The following is a 19693-nucleotide window of genomic DNA, read 5'->3' on the forward strand; positions in this document are numbered from 1 at the left end:
GTCATACGGAAAACATTTCTCTGTTTCATCAACAAGCAAGGGAAGCAAGAAGCTTGGCCGCATCGCGATCGAAAGTGTAAGGTTTATCACTTTTCCCTAAGTTAAGGCTGCGATCAAGCCGACACAAATGGCAGATGAAAGGTAAGTGTTAAACTATGTTTTGTACAAGAAAAACGACTAAATATGGTTTGAATTACCGCTCTTCCGGCGGTGGGTTGGGGATGGGAAGCCAGTGCAGTAGTGAAATCTTGGATCAATCTTGATTGACTGATTGATTGATCGATTGATTGAATGATTGATCGTGTTGATGACAAGATGATTAAGTTTTAAGTTGATGATCCTACACCCCTACCACACGACCGGGAACCAAATGCATATGAATGGTAGTGGGGTAACAGGCCGGGGTGAGGTTGTTTTGATTACCCCCCCCCCCCCCATAATTAATTCCAGTGTCAATACAATTTTTGCAATGAATTTCAATGCAATGCTGACTGGACTCCCTTGGTAATGGGGGGGGTGTTTCTTCTTCCTTAAAAAAAGTTAAACTTATATTATAAATAAATGCAGCCTTTGAATGATAAAAGACAATAAAGATGTACGCACTACGTGTGTGCGCATGCGTAGATATACACACTCAAGCCAGGAACCTATATAATATAAGAGGACAATAGAGTCCATGGGATGGGAAAAGTCCACAGTTGGAAAGCAAGTACAAAACCAATGGGAGCTGTTGCAAAAAGTTAGGGTATTTAAACAAAACAAAAGAGGGACAATAGGAGGTCCGCGGTTGCAGGTGTGTACTACAACTTAATAACAAGCTTGCGTGGGTTGGCTTGAGACAACATGAATATTGTGTAAGGTTGGACTCTTGCAAGTAAGACTCAACTACATATGACATTTGTTCGTAAACGAACTTGTTCATGCTGTTTCGGGGCCTACAATACAAACACAGTCAATGTTTTAATTAAATAACAAACTACTGTACAATGATACTACAGCCTATTTGGTCAGACAGAGTCATAGTACTAGTAGGCATATTGGGTAACATTATAAACAATTGAACATAACTCATTTGTATACATTTTACAATTCTTCTTTAGTGTTGCCATGGAAACCAGCAGGGTGGCGGAACAAGATTGGCCTGGGAGGTGGGCCCATCTCCGAAAGCTATTAGAGAGAACCGGCCCTTTTGCCCATCCAGACTTTGAACCTAGTCCAGAGGTAATGCATCTTAAGATACTCTTCATGTTGTGGAGAAAGAAGAGCCAAAGATGAACCATTCCTAAGTCTATGTTTACATTCATTGTACGTCAGAAGTTTGTCTGGATGTTGGAGCGTGAATTTTGTTGAAGGGGGTAGTGGGCTGTGTACTAAAGCAGTTCCGAGGTTTAAAAACATTACTGAAATGGGAAGGGGAAGTATTAAGTTTTATATCTCACCTCAGGGATCTCAAACATATGACGGCTCACGTAGCTACTTTCAACATGGAGTTCCTTCCTCAATACTTTCAGTTGCGACTTCACTCATAAATGTTGTCTCAGTTCTCCTTCACTGTCCAACATGTCCAAGAGAAGTGGATTGGAAATGGTGTTTGCTGAGATGCTTTTAAAAACCTGATTGTAGGAAGGGAAATTGAGAGTGATAACAATAACTGGGGTCTTATATAGTTCACAATAGCCTATGACCTAGATCAAGTCGTTTTACAACATTATTTTCTCACTGGGTAAAACACAACAATTACATCAAGCTCCTTTATATGAGTGCTAAGGGGTTGGTCCAACACAGCACTATATCAGCCTGGACGTGTTCCCATTAATACACCTAGGTTAAGAGAAGCAATTTATGGTTAAGTGTCTTGAGTGTTCATAACAGGGATTCAAACCGACAACCGATGTCTTTGACTTCGCTATCAGAAACTGAGTTTGAGGTGCTGCACTGCTCGGCCACAACTTTAATTTCATAATAAATTTGTAATTTTTCTCTCTTTTTATTTTGTATAGATTCTTGACTTTATGCTGAATAATTGTAAAATCTTAGTGGTTGGTGCAGGAGGCTTGGGATGTGAAATCCTCAAGGGTTTGGTAAGTTTCTCAATTAGTTTCTAGCCACTCTAAATCCACTGCTACTGATTTGTTATAGTTATTTTTGTTTCTTGTTTTAGTTGAGTAGCCTACATTTTCAATAGCACTTTTCACACTACTCGACTCCCCAGGGTTGCTCCCCTTGGTTGCCCCCGGGGAATAACGACCGGCCTTTTCACACTAAACTGCTTTACCCTCGGTCTGCCCTGGCAAATGAGCATCTTGGGGAATAGCCAACACCTCACTGCTTTGGGGTAGGGGTTTGGGTAAAACCGTAGTAGAAACGTGCAGCCAGAACCCTGTGGTATAGGGACACAGTGTGAAAGAGCGTTGAGTTAACTGTGGGTAGAAACAGTCTTTGGGCCTCCCTAGGGCCTCCCAGTTCTGTATTCCATTTGATACATGGTGAAAAGGCTTGATGTCAGCAGTCAGGAATGGCTTAGGGGGAAATTAACAGTGGTTCTTAAGAATATAAATCTAAAAGTGTTTATCTAGTCAACATTTTTGACATCAATAATGTTTAGTTGGTAAAACAATACAAATTTTTGCACCCATTTTTAAGAAGAAAAAAAGCAACCAAGGCTTAATACAATGAATAAATTGGCAAATTAATACCTGTATGAAATGAACATTATTACTTTGATTGCAGGCTCTGATGGGTTTCCGTCAAATTGATGTGATTGATATGGACACAATAGATTTATCAAACCTCAATAGGCAGTTTCTATTCAGGTAAGTAAATGAAGTATGACGTTATTACCCAACGCTACCAAACACTGTTTCAGCTGATTAGTTGTGATTTTGTGTAAAGATTTTTAATGCGATATCGCCTAACATCACAAGGCCAAGGACGGCCACTTCAAGGTTAGGTCTACACTTTACTGATTTAGGCTATCAACCAAATCAACTGTCACCAGGAACACGTTGCTACCACTCCTGGGGCCGAAACGGGTTACCCCCTACAACAGTCTCTAATGATGTAGGCATGGGTATCATCCACTAGGAGCCACCTACTCCTGGGGCCGAAACGGGTTACCCCCTACAGTCATTAAAGATGTAGGCAGGGGGGGGGGATTATCCACTAGTATCCTGGTTGGTAGAGCAGAATGCAATACCTTATCAACTTATGACTATCTGCAATATTTTTGTGCTTAAAGTCACCTGGAAATAGAATTTGTTTTCTTTCAAACATAGGAGTATATGCTTACAAACAATAAAACAATTTTTTTAGTAAGTGTTTGTCATGATTTATATGTTTAAAAAATATATAAAGTTGTTTGGGGGGCTGACTCCGCCTACCCCTTTTGTGACTTCAATCGAGGCGGACTTTGCCTGCAATGCGTAGAGTAAACACACGTGCAAAGTACATGTACGTCCAAGTCGTGAGTTGGTACATTTCAAAAAGTGTTTTTCTGCATTCAGCAGCAATACACCTGGTCGGAATTGCCGGAAAAAACAAAAAACTTTTGTTTTTGAAACGTACAAACTCACGACTTGGTCCGACATGTACTTTGCAATTGTGTTTACTCTACGCATTACAGGCAAAGTCTGCCTCGATTGACGTCACGAACAGTGCCCTCTCGGGTCGGGGTCTACTCTTAAATTTGTAAATAACATAAGAACTGATTTTTTAAAACCTTAGTTAACTGTTTAGTCACATTCCACTTATCAAAACACATATATTAGTGACAAAAGCTTTATTTTGAAAAAATACCACTTCCAGGTGACTTTAAAATGAGTTACTACTTTTTGAATTGTGCAATTCTTCCGAAAGGTAATGCAGGCCTGGAATTTCAGATTTGAAAGGGCAAGGCCATTTTCATTTTGCAAAGGGCACTTCCATTGGAAAATCTTAAAGTCCATAGGAAACTTTTGAAGGGGCACCAAGGCCAAGACCAGGGGCAGCAAAGACCATGGCTTCCGTGGTATCTGTGAAATTGCAGGCCTGTTAAGTGGTAGTCAAGAGTTTTAATAAAACTGTTATATTTCTTGATGTGCAGATTGAAGGATGTCGGTAAACCTAAAGCTAACGTTGCAGCAGACTTCATCAACAACAGAATACCTGGTTGCAATGTCACTCCGTATCCTTTACACTTTATTTCATCTGGTTCTTCATCATTAGTCATTCCTAGAAACACAGCTCTTGTGGGGATAGATCCATTTCCCATTTCCAAGTGTCATGACCAAGATTCGAACCCGCACCCCGATGAGTTAACCACCCAAACTTAAGTCTGGTGCACAAGGCCATTTTCACATGATGTTACCGCAAACCTCTCTAGGTAATAATACTTCCACCATGCAAAGTCTTAAATCCTACTCATCTCATTGTGGTTAATGATGAACTCCTTAATGGTTGACCTCAGACATTTCAAAAAGATTCAGGATTATGATGATACATTTTATAGACGTAAGTAAAGTAACTCTTCTCGTTTAAAATAACCTTGTATAAACCTATCCAACTCTTACACCACATGTACATGTAAGGAAGCCTTTCTACTCTATAACATGGTGGACTTTTTCAAGAGTCAAATACCATTATAATGGGTATGTGTGTCAGTTAAGTTTGCTATTGATAATTAGCGCAGTTTAAAAACTAAATTTCTTGAAGCTTTGAAACTTCATGAAATTGAAGGTCTTGACGACTTATGTACATATTTTATGTACAACACGAAAACTAAAACGTAAAACTAAAACTAAAACTAAAATGTTGGTTTGTGCGTAATGTGTCTTTTTGTGGCATCACTGACGATGTGTTACTGCTCTATGAGCTTTTAAATACCATGATCTTGTTAGAATTGCAGTGAATGCTTGATGTAAAACCATTCATTGAGTTTGCATGGTGTGTAAACAAAACAAACACACAATGTTCTAAACAAGGGGAGTGCCTTTGCATACTGTTATCTTTCCCAGCATTTCATTTCTGTGAAACTTGCTTTAAATCATACGTTAGTTCTGATAAATGTATGGAAATATTTATTTGTTTTTAGAGTTTCACATCGTGGTTAATGGTTTGGATTCGATCATCGCAAGACGCTGGATAAACAGCATGATGGTAAGTTCAGGAATTTCATCTTTAAACATGTTAAAAGGGCAAGGCCATTTTTTGTGCAAGGGGAACTTCCATGCTTTGTGTACTACATGTATATTATGTTAAATCTATGTTAATTTTATTGTGTACCCGAGATGTGGGGCAACAGATCTACGGATCACAGTATGTATTTGCTTTTGTTGTCCCTAGCCCATCTCGGGGTATATTGTCAATGTATTATGTTTTGTACTGTTATGGCAAATAAAATAATAATAATAATAATTGGAAAATATGAAAGTTTATTGGAAACTTTTGAAGGGGCACCAAGGCCAACACCAGGGCAACAGAAGCCTTTACCTCTGTGGCCTTGGGGGAGGGGGGGGGGGGTCAAGCTCTCTTCTAGGCAATAACTCAAGTCATCTCAACACCAAAGCTAGTACCACAGGCACAGTGCTTCCTACACTAATAGATCAAATGTTGTACTGTCTCTTTTATATCCGCTATAGTTGAGTTTATTAAATTATGAAGATGGTGCTGTGGACCCAACATCCATTGTACCAATGATTGACGGAGGAACAGAAGGGTTTAAAGGAAACGCCCGCGTTATCATACCAGGAATGACGGCTTGTATTGAGTGTACGCTGGAGCTCTATCCACCACAGGTAAGGATCAGGGCCCAAGCTATTAAGTAGAAAATACTGCTAAGCAAATTTGTTTGCTAAGCAAAAAAATGGGATGGGAACCAGTGACAACCATGTAATTTCTATGCAATTGTTGTTTGTTACCTGTTTCTACTAAGCAAGTAATTTTTCTTGCTTAGCACGTTTTTTGTACTTACAGGCTTTATGAAGGGCAGTAGACTTAGCAGGTCAAGTCATCGTTCTTGGAAATGTGTGCAAGCTCAGAACCATGTAACCAATTGAAAGTTACCTGCTACATGTGTATCTGCTGCCACCATGTGTTGAAAGTTTCCCCACAGGCATGAAGCTTTTAAAACCCTACAAGGGGCAGAGGTTTTGGAATAATACTATCTGTGTGGAAGGTCATCCACACATCTAGGTAGCATAGTTAGCCCCGAATTATGTTCCTGTATATATCCCTCATCTGATATACCAAGGGCACAGCAAAACAAAGGGTGAACCTACGTGATTATGGTTTGACCATAATCATTTGCCTCATGACACCCAGCACATCAACAGAGGCACTTTCTCCATGCATGTGGTTGTACAACCTAATAAACCAGTGTGTGTACACTTTCTAATCCCAGTCCAAACCTTGTATATTATTCAACCAATGGCAATGTGGAGGCCCATCTATCTGGAGGTCACAATGAACCATGTGAAAGGTGAACAAATCATGAATATTCAGTTTTGTGTAAAGGTTCCTTAACACACAATTGAGGGAAACGTATTCAAATCTTGTTCATATAATTTGTGGTAGGTTATCACAACTGATCCCAGAGATAGTGTAGTTATCGTGTAAAACTGCATTTTCCTTCACAAATTATCAATAGATTAATATCTATGTTTCTCATTACAACTTTACCACTAGTTTTGTATGATGCCTTTTTATTTTCTCTATTACCAGATCAATTTTCCGATGTGCACCATAGCTCATACACCCAGACTACCCGAGCATTGTATCGAGTATGTTAAAGTCCTACTCTGGCCTCAGGAATATCCATTTGGGAGTAAGTCTCCAACAGATAATTTATTTTTAGAAATTTTATGATTAATTGATAGCTGGAATTTGATTTGTATATGACCATATTGATTTGTAGCAAATCTTCACACAAAGTGAGGAATCTGCCCACAACCAAAATATCCATGTGTTGAGAAAATTATCTTTAAAAGTGATTTATTTTTCAAACAGTTGTTTTGAAAGAAAAAAAAACTTAAGATTGAGCAACCAAAGTAAAGCTGATCTCTTTATTCGTACAGAACAGACAATGTTTGTCATTCTTGTTTTTTGTATTTATTTATTCTTAAATTTATTCACCACTTTGTGAAAACGAAAAATGCAACCTGCCTGCTGAGCGCTGTGTACAAAACAATGGATGAGATTATTTTACATGCATTACACAACACATGGAACCCGACCAACGACTTTACATCCCATCCTAAGGACGAAGCAAAGGTTAAGTGTCTTGCTTAAGAACACAAGTGTCACGACTGGGGCTTGAACCCACACTCTGCTGGTCAGAAACACAACAGTTTGAATTCATTGCTCTTAACCGCTCGGCCACGACACTTCCACAAATAAATACCTTATATGTACACTGTATGTACATACGATGTATACTAATTAGTACAAAACTATTGTGTGGTAGGTCCCAAAACTTGTTAACAACAATGATTTGTTTAAGAATTACAAGCCTTGAATACACAAACAAGATATAAACAACTCAATCATTCTAATTTGTTTTATTCCCAAGGTGATGTAGCCATAGATGGTGATGATCCAACACATATTCAGTGGATATTTGAAAAAGCACAAGAAAGAGCTGATCAATATAACATCATGGGGGTGACTTATAGACTGACACAAGGTGAGATAAGCAGGGTGAAAAATGAAACAATTGTAGTATGTGACTCATGGTATATGGTATAGCTTACGTGAGACACGAGGAAACGTTTCTTGGTGGGACAATCAAGTTGACATTTACAGTGTCGCAATCAGGGTGACAAATGGTTAGACATGCAGCCACTATGCATTTCGGTTTGGGCCGCTGAAAGGTTAAACATTTGTTAAGTGAGTAAATAAAACAAGTTTTGAGTTTTGGTGGGAAGTGCATGGTTTAGCATCAACTCATGGGCCTTTTTTACGTAATTTGACAATTGTCAATTGGTACGGGCAACTTGCAATAGAGTGTGCCCTCTACAGTGTATTCAAGAAAGGCCATTTTCTCAAAAGCAGTCGGCTAAAAAACAATCACGCTGTCTGACCTGAATGAGGAAACATTCAACAGCTTTCAAAGTATTCCTTCTATTTCGTAAAAGCAGGGCAAATACAACCTTTACTGCTTTACAAACCACCAACAAACTGCGGAATCCCTTTATGAATTAAAAACCTTGAAGCATACAAATTCAAAAATGTTTATCAAATTATGAATGACCAAGTTCCATTACATCAAATTTATATACAGGTTGCATATTTTGAGCACGTTACATATGTACTTCAAGCTAGAGATGCATCTACGTCACAAACTGTTTCTGGTTAACGACCCATTTTGGCCTGATGCTCAGATATTTTTTAGTCTATGAATGTTACGTTGGAACCTTGTTTCTGGTTAGAGTGGCTATACCCCCCAGTCTTTCAAGGCGCAAGGTCTTTCAGAAACCACAATTCTGGTAAATTTGGTCAAATTAACATGAGTGACCATGTCATAGAGGGATATGGTGGACACATAACTTTGAAATTATTAGGTTTGGGTAAATATCAGTTAACACCCAAACCAAACAGTGTACTCAATTGGCTCATACAATATAGTGTCCACCAAAAGACTATACTTTATATCGACTACTCCGCATTAGTAGACATCAAGTTTTCAAAAGAACATAATCTACCCAGCAAGTAGACACACACACAGTGTTACCGCAAACCAAATATACACTGATACATGTACGTCACCATGCCTCAAATCCCGTATATACTAATGTGTCCACTGTTATTGTATACCTAGGTGTAGTTAAGCATATCATACCAGCCGTAGCATCAACTAATGCAACACTATCAGCACAGTGTGTGACAGAAGCTTTCAAGATTGCATCAAGGTAAGTCAATCTGGTATTTTGAAATTATTCATCAAATCTATTTCTTCTTCCAAGTAAAGTGCAGACTTCATGGTATGAATTTAACACACTGTGAGGTTGGTGCACACGCTGTCCAATTGATCAAAATCCACAGTTAAGTGTTTTTCTTAGAAACCGAATGAGTCTCTTTGCCAACAATAACTTTAAAGTCCACCCATGATTATTAAACTCCTTTTACAAGGAGCTCCGAAAATGCAAAACCAATTTGATGAAATTCATATAAATTGCACCAGCGACCTTTTTGTTATAGAGCCGATGAAACGTAATTATTGTTGTTAAAATGTTAAAATGAAGAAATATTCTTCTAAAATGCCCATTTGTTTTTGATTTGTGACATTATTCACTGATAACCAAGGAGTCTGTATCCATTATTAAATTTAATCCATACATTTATTTTTATACAGACATGTAGCTATAGAAATTAAATACACCAAATAGGAATGATAATTTCCAAGAAGTTGAAACTATACATCTATCATCTGCAATAACACTCTTAAACAGGTCCACATGTCAAAATTCACTTTAAATACACATCTGTATCCAAGCTTTATCTTTACTTGGGTGTTACTGACTACTAATGGTCACTGGTCCATCGATGTGCTGATTGTGTCAGAGTTACTGGTAGAATGTTCGTCTAGGCAAAGTAGCGTCATGATGAGTGCTATTGGTTTTCTTTGATGTGTGTAGTGGTAGTCAAGAGTTTCATTGCAGTAATATTCTCTACAACAAATTTTCAACAAATTAATCTGGCTGGTGAGCTGAAAAGTTTACAGAAATCCTGGCAGTAAATAGTTAAGGTGTACATGTAGGTGGTGCTGTGATTGTCCTTAAGCTCTCAATGCGTTGATGGTTATCTTGATAGTCAATAATCCTCTGGGTCTTTAGTATTAATAGTCAAGGTGTACATGTAGGTGTTGCCGTGATTGTCCTTAGGCTCTCAATGCGTTGATGGTTATCTTGATAGTCAATAATCCTCTGGGACTTTCTTCCAAAGAGAGTCTTAAGTGCATCTCTGAAGCGTTTGTATTTGATTGCGTAAATGAGTGGATTGATGCTAGAGTTAGCTGCAGCAAACACTGTGGCTATATCATAAGGTATACCAGAGAGGTTGGCTGCTAAGGTGATGGTGTTTGGCAACCAGCAAATGAAGTACGCAACACAGACTAAGATAAGCGTCTTGATGACATTGCGACGAGCTCGCAGAAGGGATTCCTCTTTGGTCTCTTGATTGGTCTGAGTTGAATTTGAAGACCCTGCCCCGGTGTGAAGATGTGATTCAGTAGTGCTCATTGGAACCGGGTCAGTTTGCCTAGCGCTTCGCTTCAGTACGACAGAGATATGAATGTATGCAAAGAGCATCGTCCAGGCCGGTGCAATAAATGATATAATGTTGGTTGCCTGCACGAAGGGGTTTAAAGGATTTTTTGAAGTGGGAGGTAGCGACACAATACATGTTTTCTCTTCTTCGGAGTAAGTAATCAAACCGAAAATCAAAAGTGACAGTCCAACTCCGAAAATCCACGTAATGGTTATAGCAATACCTGGTACCCACCAGCATGCTAGTAATGCTTGATACTTGAAGGGGTACACAATGGCCAGGTAGCGTTCCAGGGTTACCAGCATCAAGCTGATTGCCGATGTTAAAAGAAACATCCAGAGGATGGATTCAGACTTCCAGAGATAACAGTACAACCATCCAGAAAAACCATCAGGTAGTGTCTCTGAGCTTGGAATATTGAAAAACAACATCAAGACGACTGAGCCTAGTAAATCAGCAACTGCCTGATTGCAGAGGATAGCGTTAGTTACTGTATGCATGTCTGGTACTCGGCATATAGCAACACAAACTACAAAGTTCCCCAAAACACCAAGGATACCTATGACTGCACTGAATGCACCCAAGACCTGCATCACCGTATCATCCATGGTGTCTAGTGAGCTACGATGCAGCATAAACAAAGTCTCGTTTACAGATAAACTATTTCCATAAACATCAATCATTCTGACAATCGCTGTCTATTCTACTCAAATGCTTACTAACTTTGCCAACGTCATACTCTAGCTCATTTCGATAATAACCTCTCCTTCTTTGTGAAGTCTAACTAGCTTCAAGTTCCCACACGGTTTTATATAAACCTCTCAGTCACATCAAGCCCCTGTAATATGAAAAGTTCAAAGTCTAGTTTTTTTCCCATTTATGCATCTATTGAACAAGACAGCTTTTCACTGACGCTGATGAATGACATAAAAGTGATTCGATTAGCAGCCTCTGACGATGTTAAAAATTGTCCAGCGTGGGTATTTTTCAATTCAGATCACGTAGCTGGGTCTAGTCGTTTGATTAACTTTGTTTGTGGCATTACTAATTGATTTTAAAAAAGAGTGGTGCTCATCCCTTTTGTTTGTTATGGAGATTTATTTTCTGTTTGTATAGATCTTGTTGTTAGGGCCCGAAATCTGAAATCAAGATGTGGTTCAATTTTAATCCAGATTGTTGTGGGTAAATCGAGGTAGTGCAAGTCACATTTGTATCCAAACGAGAAAAAGGACACATAGAATACAATATTTTTTTTCTATGAAATTAGATCGTTGTTAATTCTGGGTATACCAAAATCTTTAAAGTAAAAATTTGAATTTTTTTACAACTACAATTTGAATTTGTCAAGTAATTTGTTTTCAGTCAAAATGTGAAATTCAAGGCCATGAAATTCAAGGTAATTGACACCAGTTTAGCTTGAGTTTAGAGACATGTAATTTGTCCCCACTCTCATGAAGACTATCTTATGAAAAATGAGTGCACAAAATTAAAAATCTAGGGTTGCCAGTATCCCACCAATGTTGGTGTGACATGTACTTTGCATGTGTGGATTGGTGTAGAAGCTTACATTTCAACCATTTCCCACCATCTTTAATTCCCACCATCTTTAAAACCATGTGACATTGTTATTGATTACAGCTGCTGTAGCCCACTCAACAATTACATGGTATTCAACGACACTGCTGGCTTGTATACGTATACCTTTGAAGCTGAGAAGAAGGTGAGTAATCAACGTTAGCAACCTCCATTAGATACAATTACTCAGAAACCAGGATTGACATCACAAACTTGCCGCCTCTCTGACGACTGATCGTGTGTTTCTTAAAACACACTCAAGATTTCCACATCCCAGCTCGAGTGTGAAAAATCAACAGTCCCTATTTTTGTTGGCGGTTTGTTGTTTTAGTTGCCGGGAGTGTGCAGGTTAATCTTAGACACCGAGGCATGGGGGTTGAGGGCAGACCACGCATTTAGCAATTTACTTGTGGGTCATTACTTTCGGGTAAATCATTTATAGGGCATCTTTAATATCAGAATGAATGCAGTGACATTGCCGTAGACTGGTTTGTAGCTTCTTGGAATTGCTAAATTAAAAACTGGGGTAACATTTCTACAATGGTGAGGCAGATCTCTTCAAACCGCCTTCAGATTTTTATTGAATGCAATTCTTAATGTTGATTCCTGTTGAGAGGATCTTTAAGTTCTCAAAAAATGATAGCCTAAAAAATGGCTTCAAGTATCATAGGATGCATTTAGTTAGTGAAAACTCAATTCGGTACATGTTCTAGATTATTCTTATAAGAACTGGTCTTGCCGTCTAATAGTGCAGTAGATTAGGAAATGGAGAAGCTTCATTATCAATAAGGCCTTGTCCTACTGTTTACCTACTCCTTGAATACTTAAAAACAGAATTCAAATAAATTTTCAGTCACTTGAGTTTTAGAACAGATTCAATCTAAGTAGAGTTTCAAGTATGGATTTTGAGTATGGTTGCAAGTACAATGAGAATGGTACTTGTGAAGTACTAAAACACAGGGACTTTGCTGGGTGCTATCTGTCTTTATAAATTTTACATTTGTGGCATTATTCTAAAACCTGTTTCTAAACATCTGTCCAAGCAAAAAGCATGTCCCACAAGGTATTATTGTTTCTCCTTTAAAATGATTTTCCTGAAAAAACTGACTTTCTCAAACTTATTTTTTGTTCACATCTTGAACTTTCACAAAGCGCGTTTTAAAGTCTTGAGATGTTTATCGCCCCGGCCAACATGAAAGCGGAAGTTTAGCCAGTTTAATTTAGACCTGCCACTAACAGTCCTTAAATTGGCTCGGGACACCACTAGCGTTAAGAGCTACACGGATTACTCATTAACTTTTCTACTATGACTCTTTGGGCATGCAATGCATCACTGGAATGTATTAAACAGACACCACAAACAACCAACATGCATTGTATTTCAGCAATGTGCTGTATGATGAAACAAAAATGTTCAACTGACAATGACTGATTGTACACAAAAATATCAGGTACATTTACAATAACCGGGCAAATATCATCCAAGTGACATTAATAACTCATTGAATTTGATTTGCCATTGTTGACTTTGTTGTACTTTCAAGTCAGCTAAGCACTCCAGGCATGCACAGCATACTTTATAAACTGTTCAATTGAATCAAATTTTAAGTGTAGTGGAATAAACATTATTGCTACAAAGCTAAGATCATGTTAGCAATTATTTTCCCAACAGTTTATGATTAAGTAGAGTTGGTTTGATGAGTGTGCGTGTGTTTTTACGGAACCAAAGAACAATCTGTGTTACATTGAATGCATGTTGTTCATAATCAAATCAAACAGTATTAAACAGTTTTTAATCCGTTAAGCCATCATACTAGTGTCAACAGACTGTTTGTAAACAAATGTTGTTTACTCCGCTAAAAAAGGATTACAAATCCATTCCCAGTTGAGACCTGGAATATCGAGATAAGGAAAATATCAAACTACCCTGGACTGAAAACAAATTCCATGGAATCCTTTCAGAATAAGCACATGGGAATTGTAAACAAATCTCTAGCTGCAAACAGTAAACAAATCTCTTTGCCTTGGACTATTCTACCTCCATGAACTAATACTGGCTGAAATCATTCATGTCTATGCCAGATGGCTTGATGGGTTGCAATTTGTCTGATTGATGGTTCCGACCATTTTAAAGATGTGTTCACCCAAACATTTTTTACATAATATTATGTTCTTTCTGTAAGGGTGTGAGTTGACAGATGATTAGCACCTTTATAATTGTTGTTATTATAGGAGGATTGTATTGCATGCAGTCAAGTGCCTCAAGTATTGAAGTTTCCTGAAGATGCAACTCTTCAGAATCTCTTAGATCACCTCACAGAGAGTGCTAGCTTGTAAGTATTTATCATGTATTTTTTAAAAATGATTGTCCAAATGAAAAAGTACCTTTAATTAATCTTACGAGGCGTAGTGAGTACCACAGCGCTTTACAAGGAAACAGTACAAAGGCACAACATGTATTGGCTTGAGACAGATTGTTCTGAGCAATCAGTCATTGAAAAGGGAAGTTTCCAGATGTTTCTTGAAAATGTTGAACAGATTTAATGAGGAAGACATTTTAAAAGACATTGGGGGGGGGGGGGAGAGCACCTTTGGAACCACTTAGAACCACTAGTAATAGTAAACTATCTAAACCAGAGCAAAGGCCAGCTTGTCCAGAATGGTCTGCTTGATGATGCTGTCTGTTATTTATTGTTTAATAAGCGCTAGACTTTGGTAGGCTGAGACGGCTTGTTCCTTAACAGTGATGTTTCGATATTAACGAGGCCCAATTTCATGGCTCTGCTTTTTACCGAAGCAAAGAATAGGCACCTAGACCAAAAGTATTTCACAGGTTAGCGTGAAATATTTGCTTGTGCGCGTGCCTAGTCCACAATACTAAGCATTCTTCGCTTACACAGCTAGCGCAATTGACGCTTGCCAGTAAGCCGAGAATGGTGATCGTAAGCACAGAATTCGGCTGTAAGCAGAGCCATGAAATTGGGCCCTGGTCTATACTGCATTAACGCTTCCTTATATTGAATGCTTTGCTTAACAGACAGATGAAATCACCAGGAATCACTACAACAGTTAACGGCAAGAATAAGACGCTTTATATGCAGAACCCTGAAGCCATTCGAATTAGGACAAAGGAAAACCTTCCCAAGAAACTCAAAGGTCAGTTACACCATGAATATTCATGTGAAAGGTCAACCACTTTTATTTCCACTAGATACTTATACCAGAGATAATGAAGACATGAACTGTTAACAAACAACTGCATGTACGTACATATTTCAACTCCTTCACCAATGGCTTAATGTCCATTCCGAAATGCAATAACGGTCAAGTGTCTTGCTCAAGGACACAAGTCAGTGCCCTGACCGGGACTCGAACCCACACTGTGCTGATCAGACACCAGAGCTTGAATCCGGTGCTCTTAACTACTCAGTCACAATATACTACATGTTTAACATGGAGTTTGTTTGGGTGTGTGTATTTATAATGCAGTAAACAATGATTGCTTATTTATTGCACATACATTTTGAATTCTTCAACAATTGATTATTGTGGGTTTTTTCTATTTTCTTCCCAGAGCTTGGACTTGAAGAGAAGCAGGAATTAATTGTTGCTGACATCACAGCGCCTGCAGCCCTTATCTTCTCTCTGTCTTACAAGTGAGGAACCAAAACACCCAGCTTTTTCTATGCATCAGTATTTATTCATGTTTGTAAAATAATGCAACAATAATGGGAGTGATTTCTTTTACAACACACTAGAATTAATGTAAGAATAACAGAGGGTGTTGTATGCGACAGACTTGAGACTGTATGTCACTCTTCACTAACAGCTGGGGTGGATTTCACAAAGACTTACGATTAACCTTATCTCAAGTTTTACCCGTCCTTACTAAGGAAAAGCCTTTAGTTTTTAATAACTCCTAAAGAGTCCTGAGGACTTCTTTGTGAAATCAACCCGTGGATTGTTGTGTTATGGATGATTCTGAAATGATTTTATATCATTGGTTATGATGCTCTCAGCGATTAACACCATAAACATGCTCAACATTGTGGTTTGTAGCATAAAGCTATGTTGAATGGAACACTTACTTGTGTATTTAAGTCTTATGGGCCAATTACATTCATGTTTTTGTGCACAATCTTAAGTAAAATGTGTAAAAGTTTGACATTTTATTCTGTTGTAGTTATTTTGCATCTGTGCAATCATTTCCTATGTAGAATCTATTTGTGTGCATTAGTGCAAAGTGCTTACAGTATGATATAATGTCAGCCCATGCACATTATAAATTAAGACGTGGTAAGCTTGTAAAGACACAAATGTCGCCTAAAGTGACAGTAACACTAGGAATTTGACACCCAACCCACAACCCAAAAATTTGTAATGTTATCAGGTTCAACACGCACATATCATTTGAAGCACACACAAAATATGCATGGTCACTTGCAAATGTCAAATTGTTCCTCAACCATGCACATATTTGTCTGCGTCCAGGTTGACTTGGAACGTTACTGCATAAACAAACAGTAATGCTCTAGCCAATATACTTGCTACATTTTCATGTGCAAAATCAATGGGTGAACATAGAGTGTCATTGAATTACAGTCAACATAACTAAATCAAGGATGCACAGCCTAAATCTGACACCCCTCCCCCTGATTCAATGGGTTTGTTAAATCACATATTGGTTTCCACTCTTGAAGTTACCATCAAGCCATGTTGATACAGTGTGATTGATAACCGAGGCGTGATGCATCTTCCCATGGGTGTAGTTTGTTCCACTCTTGAAGGTCTGTATAAATAACATTCACACTGCAGGAATTGGTTTGATTACTTGCAGTATGCCAATTACAACCAGGGTAGAAATATCACGCACTAACGCCACAGACACTTTCTTTTACTTGTCATCAATTTGTATTGTACTATTTATTGGGGTGCAGTTTAGCATGTAAATTCTACCTCCACGGTCCTACACTAGACTTACACACTTGTTATTTTTGTACATTACGCATAAAAGAACAAGTTACCACGGCAAGGTTCTTCAATGGACCCCTATTTAAACAGCTTTTCTGTGCAGTCATAATAATAATTATAGGGGCCGTTAAAGACACTCCTAGCACAGGAGAGATGCAGTATCAAGTGGGCCTACAATGAGTCACATAGAGTGACACGCCCATGTTTCGATACCCTGACACCCTTTATGTATTTCCCAACTCCAACACTAGAGTTGAGAGCACTTGGAGGGGGGGGGGGATTGAAAGAGAGTATTCTCTGTCATGACCATAACCCAGACAAGACCAACTTGGCTACTTTATTGATGGGGAAAAATAGAAAACAATGATCTTTTGTTTGTTACATTTGAACATGAGAATGTTTACTGCAGCTGTTGTTTGCCATATTTTCACAAGCTGCTGGCAGCCCTCGTTTCTAAAGAAAAAAGTCTAATTTATAAACAGAGGGTATGTGTGTGTCTAACGCCTAATGCTACTGAAAACACCAGTTGATGATCCATCAATAAATACAAATGTAAATTGAAACAGTGTCTTTTCAGTTTCTAATTTAATCTGAATGTTTGCCCGAGTACAATACGTTTAGATTCTGGCTTCTGGTTTTTCAGGAAACTTGTAATAAACAAATCCCTGTATAGATGACCAATCAGCGACTTGAAAGAACATTCGCCAGTAGAGCTGACCAGAGTGTCTTATGACGTCCTAGAAAACATCATGTTGATAAACATAATGTTAGTTCCAAACAGAAATGAATAAAACCAAATATCGATTGCCCCCACAACAGTACATGATTCCAGGGTACAATTCGTTATGGCGACTGTATAAGCTAACCAATTGTGCTTTACAAATGGCAAAAATAAGCAGGAACCCTTTCAAAATCTGTACACATGGCAGTGTATTTTTTAAGCAAAAAAACTTATTTGGTCAGCAGATTTGGTTCATTTTAGACTGCTTGTTTAAACTTTAGCAGCTCTATGAATTTGAAACTTGATTCCATAAAGCCTGGAAGCAGACAATTCCTGCCAACAGCAAATGACCTGTATCACAGTTTGTATTTCATAACAAGAAGCAAAGCAAACGATATGCTACCTTGCCAGCAGTCATCTTGTAAGCATATGAGATGACACAACAATGGAAATCCATTATGGATGCCCACACACATTATCAAATAAAAAGCGTCTACTGATTTAATCATCAGGTACGCCAAGTTGAAAGACCCTATTAAGTAACACCTTGTAATGGTTTCTTCAGGTAATGTGTTGCAACCTGCAGCAAACCGCACCAACAACACTGGGGCAAACCCCTTCTCTTAACAATATAAGTACATGTATTGGCGCTTTGACATCAATATGCACAACATACTGGACCTACGTCCATAAAAAGCATTTATGGGCAAGTGTCTTGCCCAAGGACTCAAGTGCAATGACTGGGATTCAAATCCACAATCGGACAACAACATAACTTGAGTCCTGTGCACCAAACAGCTCAACAAGGAAGACGTGTTTCAGTTTTTGAAACAACATTTTCTTGAACCGTTAAGTAAAAGGAACTAGCATAGAATATCTTAAACTATCTTCTCACATTTTGTGAGAAATATGAAAAGGAGTAAATAAAATAATTATTGCAGCCTAAATTCATGAGGATACTTTATAATAATGCAAAATAAGTGTTCATTGTTCTGAATAATTTGTTTGAATTTTAGAACCATTTACATAGACCCTTGTAAGGGTTTCCAAGGTGATGCTGGAGGCACAATCTGTGGTCAACGATGCCACAACACCACGGGGAAGTGTATTGCATTTATTTTATGTGAATCACGAAACAAACAGTATCAGTTGTACGTTGTTGCATCCAAAGGACAAGACAATTAGAATTACATGTAAAAAGAGAGGTTTGCAATAACACACATGACACTGTGAAAAAATATCTTTCTCAAGAGCACCGGTGGTTAATGACTTTAGTCAAACTGCAGGCCGATACGCACGCTCAAATTGTACTTTGAAGGTTGATATGCACAAGTTGCAGACTGGTCTGTACGAATTACAGGCCAATTAGCACGGATTGCAGGCTGATAAGCACGAATTATAGGCCGGTATGCACAAGTTACAGGCCCATAAGCACAAACTGCAGGCTGGTACGCACGGATTACAGGCCGGTACGCACAAGTGACAGGCCTATTAGCACGGATTGCAGGCTGATAAGCACAAATTATAGGCCGGTACGCACAAGTTACAGGCCCATAAGCACGAACTGCAGGCTGGTACGCACGGATTACAGGCCGGTACGCACAAGTGACAGGCCTATTAGCACGGATTGCAGGCTGATAAGCACAAATTATAGGCCGGTACGCACAAGTTACAGGCCCATAAGCACGAACTGCAGGCTGCTACGCACGGATTACAGGCCGGTATGCACAAGTGACAGGCCTATTAGCACGGATTGCAGGCTGATAAGCACGAATTATAGGCCGGTACGCACAAGTTACAGGCCCATAAGCACAAACTGCAGGCTGGTACGCGTGGATTACAGGCCGGTACGCACAAGTGACAGGCCTATTAGCACGGATTGCAGGCTGATAAGCACGAATTATAGGCCGGTACGCACAAGTTACAGGCCCATAAGCACGAACTGCAGGCTGCTACGCACGGATTACAGGCCGGTACGCACAAGTGACAGGCCTATTAGCACGAATTGCAGGCTGGTACGCACGGATTACAGGCCGATTAACACAAGTTACAGGCCCATTAGCACGAATTGCAGGCTGGTATGCACAAGTTACAGGCCTATTAGCACGAATTGCAGGCTGGTACGCACGGATTACAGGCCCATTAGCACGAATTGCAGGCTGGTACGCACGGATTACAGGCCGATTA

At 38.9% G+C, this 19693-nt stretch overlaps 2 protein-coding genes across 2 annotated transcripts; one reads left to right on the top strand and one right to left on the bottom strand.

Moving 5' to 3' along the window:
* Positions 1 to 2: 2 nt before the first annotated feature.
* LOC139933852 (NEDD8-activating enzyme E1 catalytic subunit-like) lies at positions 3 to 19437 on the top strand. The gene is made up of 15 exons (XM_071928085.1): positions 3 to 141; positions 1101 to 1221; positions 2001 to 2081; positions 2731 to 2813; positions 4082 to 4162; positions 4445 to 4488; positions 5069 to 5133; positions 5616 to 5771; positions 6697 to 6799; positions 7544 to 7657; positions 8792 to 8882; positions 11878 to 11959; positions 14047 to 14147; positions 14852 to 14970; positions 15389 to 19437. The coding sequence occupies exons 1-15, from the start codon at positions 128 to 130 to the stop codon at positions 15472 to 15474; spliced, it is 1341 nt and encodes a 446-aa protein (XP_071784186.1). The 5' UTR covers positions 3 to 127; the 3' UTR covers positions 15475 to 19437.
* Positions 9816 to 10922, bottom strand: LOC139934102 (trace amine-associated receptor 9-like). Its single transcript, XM_071928391.1, has one exon. It carries the CDS (start codon positions 10920 to 10922, stop codon positions 9816 to 9818), a length of 1107 nt encoding a protein of 368 aa, XP_071784492.1.
* Positions 19438 to 19693: the final 256 nt, after the last annotated feature.

The sequence above is a fragment of the Asterias amurensis genome, chromosome 2 (assembly GCF_032118995.1).
Source record: "Asterias amurensis chromosome 2, ASM3211899v1".
Classification (NCBI taxonomy): domain Eukaryota; kingdom Metazoa; phylum Echinodermata; class Asteroidea; order Forcipulatida; family Asteriidae; genus Asterias; species Asterias amurensis.

What these genes read in the sequence shown, in the direction of transcription:
- LOC139933852 (XM_071928085.1), top strand. An exon ending in TCAGGAATATCCATTTGGGA is followed by an intron (nt 6,800 to 7,543) that starts GTAAGTCTCCAA and finishes TTTATTCCCAAG; the next exon opens with GTGATGTAGCCATAGATGGT. An exon ending in CCTTTGAAGCTGAGAAGAAG is followed by an intron (nt 11,960 to 14,046) that starts GTGAGTAATCAA and finishes TTGTTATTATAG; the next exon opens with GAGGATTGTATTGCATGCAG.
- LOC139934102 (XM_071928391.1), bottom strand. Translation starts at nt 10,922, where the DNA reads ATGATTGATGTTTATGGAAATAGTTTATCTGTAAACGAGACTTTGTTT.